Here is a 6,854-nt window from a genome sequence, read left to right on the forward strand (position 1 = left end):
CGTCCTCGGCTTTAGCCATATGTCCTTTGCCGTCTGGTTGGCAACTCTGACATAGTAACACGTCTTGGTAGTATCCACGAGAGTACTGGCCACGGTGAGGTTTCCTTCTACTGGTACGCCAAGGGGTTCGATCACAGCATCAGTGCCCCATGATGGGCCTGTGACCAAGACATCAGATTCCGTGAAAGCAGGGACCCAGACTTTGTCTGAGCCGGCTACTTTCACGAACCCAGTTTTACGTTTACTCTTCTTCTCTTCATCTTGCAGGATCTGTTGGTATTGGGGCACCTGCCCAAGAACGTTGGTTCCCAGTAGGCCAGGTACCCTCCTCTGCATTACTGTAGTGGCTGCTGTGTCCTTCGTGATGAAGATGCCGCACCCAGGGACCACCACTCCTCCGATCTCTACTGTAGCGACGATATATCCAATGTAAGGGATGTCCAAACCGTTAGCTCCTCGCAGCTGCAGTAATCTTGTTTCAGGGTGTAGGTCTCCTAGGGTTGGCTGTAGCTTTTCCCTGTAGAACGACTCGGTGATGAGGGTAACCATGGAGCCCGTATCCACTAAGCTTTTCACAGGTACTCCGCCAATCCTCGCCACCACTGTGGGACTTGTCCCGACAAACTTTTCGTTCTGAAAAAGAGAATTAGAGCCACTACAGTTCCTCTCCACGGCGTGGCTCACTGCCGTGGAGAGCTGGAGTTTGACTCCTTCTGTGGTGCTGCTGGTGCCTTGTCTTTCAGGGGCTTTGGGCAGTTCGGCCGAAGATGTCCAAGCTCGTGGCAGTTGTAACATCTCCTCGGACCACGTGGGGGACTTCGTGGTGGTGATGGGCTTGCTAACTTCATGGTAAGTTGGGTTAGCAGCTTCTGCTGCTCATCCAGCAATTTTTGTTGCTGCATGAGCCTCTCCACCAGGGCCTTCTGTCCTGCTGTAAGCTCTTGGATGGCATTTACTTGGTTGCTCTCCACCAACACCTCCTTGGCCGCTGCATGGCGATGTGCTCCTCTATCTGTGTCTTCCGAGCTACGATAGGCCTCTTGCCTCACCTCGTTGAAGGTCTTCTCGGGATGTTCTCTGATATAGCGCTTGAGATCCCTGCGCAACAGGTTGTCACGCAAGTTCTCAACGAATGTGTCTCTGAGGTTCTGGTCCTTGTTTTCCAGGGCTCCTACGGGTACTCTGGTTATGTGCTCCGCCATCGACATCAGGGCATGGGCAAAGTCCTGGATGGGCTCCCTGTCACCTTGTTTTCTGGCGAAAAACCTCTGGAGAAGCTGGGTCTTGGTGAGCTTCTCTCCGAAGACGTCTCTCAGAATCCTGAAGAAACCCTCCGGGTCTGTCCAGTCATCCGCAGGCCTTAGTCGAACTTCATCTCGAGCCACTCCTTCTAAGCTATGGTACAGGAAATCCACCGCCTCTTGATCAGTTAACTTCTGGGCAGCCACAGACCTCTGTGCATCCGCTATCCAGTCTTCAAGCACCTTGTCGTCTCTGCCACCAGCATACTTTCTCAGCTTCTTCTCCCTTGGCACTGTCACTTGTACCACTGGTGCAGGAACAGGTTGGGCAGGGGGTCCTCCTTCAGCCTGCATGCCATCCAGCTGTGCCTTGAGTGCAGCCAATTGCTCTGTGAGTGCAGCCACAGCTTCTTCTGCCATGATTTCAGTCTCGTTCCCGTTGGTAAATAATCAGTAACTACTAATGTCAACTTTCTTGCAATCCCACTTCTGACACCAAAAATGTAACCGGCGGCAAGGCGCTCAGCTATGAATCAGATTGCAAGTGGTTTTGACAAAAGAATTTATTGAAAAATTCACACAACTTTACAATACATGAAAAAAAAACGGGAACGAGATTACAGGATATCTCTAATGAAAACAAGAAAAATATTTACAATGAGATAAAATAAATTTGTAGCTTATCTAAATAGCTAAAAAGTTATGAATAGAATACAGTCTTGCTGGATATAAATAGAAACGGAAATACGTAAATTACGTCACAGGTAATTTGAATATTGCATACTGATTAGCAGTGTTTACAATACGCGAGTGAAAATTACTAGGTTGCAAAGTTTAATGTACAAGTCGGTAAACCGTTTAAAATGAACTAAACCAATGGAAAAAAAGCAATAGGAAAAATTGACTAGAGGTTAACTATGGCTTTAGGTAAGTATTTTAACCTTTGTTTATGACAAACTAAGAATTACACGGTTTACTGAACACGCGGTCGCGACAATGACCTTGAGTGTAGAGTTTAAGTAGCGAACAAATTAAAGGTTGGAAAGAAAAGGTCTTTTATCCCGCAGTTAAGGCTATTTATCGTAGTAAAAAGGTTAAACAAGCGAGTAAGGCGGTAGCGATCCTATAGTAAACGTCTTAAAGAGTTTAAAAGACAAGATACACTCAGCGTGATTACTAAATTACTACTGCGTGAATAACTTTGTACTAAATTACGCGCTAATGCGACTAGAATTACTACAACATGAAACGAATGCTTAACAAATATATAGATAATCTAAGCTATAAAATATAACGACTAGTTAACGATATTAACATAGATTTGTCCTAAATCTATCCTAGGTATAAGTGTAAAAGGCTTCAAAGATTCATACCTTTACATCGTAGAGAATTCCTTGTCTTGATATGTGCAACGTCTTCAAGAACTTTTACTACACTGATTTAAGCTTAGTTTGGGCCTACTTTTATGGGAAAACCTGCATTCTTAAGACCTTACACATCCTATACAATGTTGCACGCCCTAGGCGCAAACAGGATGTCCCAAACACGAACTTACGTAAACAAGCGCCAAACCTAGGCATGACTCACTGTAATGTAATTACGTACGGAAATTATTTCTTGCTTACGCATTTTCCACGCAAACAGTTAAAGGACAACTGACCCCAAAAATTGCCGTTTTTCATATAAAACTACAACGTACATAGATCACATAAATTCAACTTTGAACTCTGATACAGCTTCTATGTCGCCGAAAAGAAATAATCAATTCGCGAAAAATAGCAATAGAAGAGCGCCATATTTGAGCCCGCAATAAATTACCGCATTAATGCCGTGACGTCACAACGTGAAGCTTGCATTCCAAACTTGTTGAGTTTGTATATTTCGAGTGCTAGTCGATCTTTTAATAGTCTAAGTTAGAGTAAGTTTCTTAATCCAGATGGTCCATTGTTGTGTGCCAGAATGCACCAACCATTCTTCCAAAACTGAGTCTGTTAGCTACCACAAAATTCCTAACAAAATAGCTCTTCAGAAGGCATGGATAGCGCGGATAAAGAGAGAGAACCTGCCGCCTTTGAAGAACTGCTACGTTTGCAGCGATCACTTCGAGGATTCATGCTTTGAAGTGGATCTGATGGAGCAGTTAACCGGGATAAAAAGGAAGAGGAGATTAAAGAGCGATGCTGTTCCGTCAGTATTCAATTTTTGCAAGCCAGCTAAAAGAAGAGCTACATCAGAGAACCGGCTCAAACGCAAACAAAACGAAGAGGTGAGATAACATGTCATTTATACATAACATAGTTTACATTGTTTTTCGAAATAATCACTCATGAAAAAGACTTATTAATGCATACCGAAGCGAGTCATCAATCATTAGCTATTTATGCTTTCATAGATGAAATGTTGCTTAAAATCATAAGTATAGCTAGTAATATTTGATCGATACTTGAAATTTTCAAAATGGTTATTTGCACGTGTTTAGTTTACATTTGATATCTATTCGTAAACCATAACAATGTTGCCGTAATATTCCAAATTTGCTTGGATAAATGACCACGGAAGAATAATTTATAGCATTGTTGGTTAATATGTTTATTTTGTATTATTTAAGGTAAAGTAGGCCTCGAAGAATGGTTTATAGTATTGTTGAAAACATTGTTTATTTTTGTATTTTCAAAGAATGTGGAGCAGCTATGTGCCACAATAAATCCCTCGTGTGAAGATCCACCAAGTATGGAAACACCAGAGTTCTCTCCTGAACCACTTTGTAAGGAGATTGGTGTTCAGTGTTGCCTTGGTTGTAGATATGTTGTAACATCCACTGTATCAACTCAGACAGAGCCTGGATACTATAAAGATGCCGACACAACAACAGTTTACAATCCCTCCCCTTCACCAAACATCAGTAGAGATGAAATACTCAGTGTGAGCTTCCACGACCACAGCTACAGTACTAGCTATCACCCCTCACCAGTAAAGTCAATGCCAACAGTGTCTCCACAAAAGTCAGAAAAGTCTTTGTTTTCAGAGGAAGAGGGACTCCCACTAAGTGACGATGATCATGGTTTCATTGTTTCATCGCAAGAGACAGTTTCAACAGCGGACAGTGAATTAGAGCCAGAAAACAAAGACTGCAATAAAACTCTTGAAAACCATATCAAAGAACCTAAATATTTGGTATTTAACTCTTGTTTGCAGCAGTTATTCAAGTTTTGTAGAAGCTGTGGAGCACCTGTCGCTGATGTCAACTTTGTATGTCAAGGCAGCCTACTTATTGTGACAACTATATGTATGAAACATCATGCTTTGACATGGTACTCACAGCCAATGTTAAATCGCTTAGCTATTGGGAACTTGTTGATTTCCTCATCAATATTATTTACTGGTAATACTTTTACCAGACTTCAAAACTTTGCATCCTGTCTTGGCCTAAAATTTCTGAGTGAGAGGGTCTTTTACAGACATCAGGAACGTTACCTATTTCCTGTTGTTAATGATGCTTGGAAGAGAGAGGAGGCTGCTGTAATTGAAGAGCTGTCAAATAAGGACATAGTAAATCTCAATGGTGATGGCCGAAGTGACAGTCCTGGCCATAGTGCTAAATATGGCACATATACTATGATGGAGACAAGCACAGGGAAAATTGCCACCTTCAGCATTGTTCAAGTCTCTGAAGTAACCAGCTCCAATGCTATGGAGAAAGAGGGGTTTCTAAGGTGTTTGAACACTTTAGAAGACACGGTCAGTATAAAATGTATCACAACTGACAGACACACATCCATCACCAGCACTATGGCAAAAGATTTTAGCCACATCAAACACCAGTATGATGTGTGGCATCTTTCCAAGTCAATTGTAAAAAAGCTGAACAAGAAAGCAAAATTGAAGAAAAACCAAGAGCTGGCACCCTGGATACAATCCATTTCAAACCATCTTTGGTGGTGTGCTGCTACATGTAATGGGGATGTACAACTTTTGAGAGAGTAGTGGAAATCTGTTGTTCACCATTGCGTGAACAAGCATTCCTGGAAGGATGCAGAGGTATTCAAAAAGTGTGCCCATCCTCCCCTAACCCGCAGACAAGTGCGCACCACACACTGGATCAAGCCGGGGTCACCAGCTCATGTGGCCCTAGAAGAGGTTGTCCTTCAACCAAAGTTACTTAATGACTTGGCAAGATTGACCGACTTTTGTCACACAGGAGGGCTTGAAGTTTATCATTCGATGATGCTGAAGTATTGCTCAAAAAGAGAGCACTTCTCTTACAAGGGAATGGTTGCTCGTACTCAACTTGCTGCCATTGACAACAATTTCAATACAGCTAGAATTCAAGCAATTGTTCAAAAAGGCCCAAGGAGTGGAGAAGCTCGTTATCGCAAGTGCTTCCCTAAGATGCACAAGCGCTGGGTTGTTAAGCCAGTCTTACAAAGAAAAAGCTATGCTTTCCTCCCTGAGCTACAACTGAAAGTACTTGAAATTTGTGAGGGTGGCATGGAGGCTGCAGGGGTTGACCCAATTGAAGAGGTTGAATTACCAAGAAACATTGCTAGTGTTCCTGCCCCAGACAAACAGGAATTGATTGAACGACACCGGTCAAGATTTTCTAGGTAATTAATTTAAATGGAATGTAGTAGAGACTAAAAACACTAAAATGTGTAGTGTTAAGTGATGCTAATTCTAACCATTTCCTATTTTTAATTAACACTATTTAGTAGAAAATAATGCAAAGCATCATTGGCACTCTTTTAGTGATTGTACTCTAGTGAATAGCTGTTTTGAAAGAACTGTCAAGTAAGCCTGTCGTCCCAATCCCCCTCATCTTTGAACAGTTGTGTTCATTACTGGTAATAATTACAATGCTTCTACAAATGGGAAGGTACATGACAGACCCAAGTAAAACTGCTATAAACAAAATATGTAATTAATGTGAAGGGGACCTGATTAAAGTGGTAGATAAGTTTGCAGTTTTTAGATGTTCAGATGAAAATTTTATTAAAATATCATTACCACTTAGGAAACGATTGACTTTTAAATGAAATCTTAAAAGAGGTCTTTTCTTTAACTATCTACGCTCCATTATATATGGGGTCTCTCCCAGTATGAATGTAGTATAGAAAAAATTCCAGCTGAATAGTGACTTTCGCTTTCACTCATGGGAATCAAGATGTTCATTCATTTGCTCTCAGTGAATTAATCAGCACATGATTACTGAGCTGCAAAGGGCCTATTTGCCTGGAAAAAAAATATATGAGCCATAAATGGCTGACAAGCCTGGATGCCAAGATTTCCTAGTGCCAATTTGTCTGACAATGAGACTAGTCAGTACCGAGATTCTAAGATGGGGTGGGATTCTATCACCAAGAGAATATTTTTTTCATTTAGCACAATTTTTGAATCCATTATAGCATGCTACTTCAAGGCAAATTCTTTATAAACAATACTGACTAGCCTTGTTTTCAGACAAATTGGTGCCCAGGAAATATTGGTTATCCATGTCTAGTATAACTGCAAAATTTGCTTGGTTAGCTCATGATTTTGTCCACTAGTGCTTTGTACACTAGGTTCTCTATTCAGCTGGATATTTTGTCTAGGTGTAGTTGTTCTTTAAATCATAAT

At 41.5% G+C, this 6,854-nt stretch overlaps 1 protein-coding gene across 1 annotated transcript; it reads left to right on the forward strand.

Moving 5' to 3' along the window:
- Nucleotides 1–1,951: 1,951 nt before the first annotated feature.
- Nucleotides 1,952–6,256, forward strand: LOC148911064 (uncharacterized). Its single transcript, XM_089030324.1, has 3 exons — nt 1,952–2,168; nt 2,583–3,507; nt 3,918–6,256. Exons 2-3 carry the CDS (start codon nt 3,178–3,180, stop codon nt 5,223–5,225), a joined length of 1,638 nt encoding a protein of 545 aa, XP_088886450.1. The 5' UTR covers nt 1,952–2,168; nt 2,583–3,177; the 3' UTR covers nt 5,226–6,256.
- Nucleotides 6,257–6,854: the final 598 nt, after the last annotated feature.

Source organism: Actinia tenebrosa, unplaced genomic scaffold (genome assembly GCF_029948245.1).
Source record: "Actinia tenebrosa isolate PJP-AT-01 unplaced genomic scaffold, QUT_ActTen_1.0 PGA_scaffold15__27_contigs__length_11533743, whole genome shotgun sequence".
Taxonomy (NCBI): Eukaryota; Metazoa; Cnidaria; class Anthozoa; order Actiniaria; family Actiniidae; genus Actinia; species Actinia tenebrosa.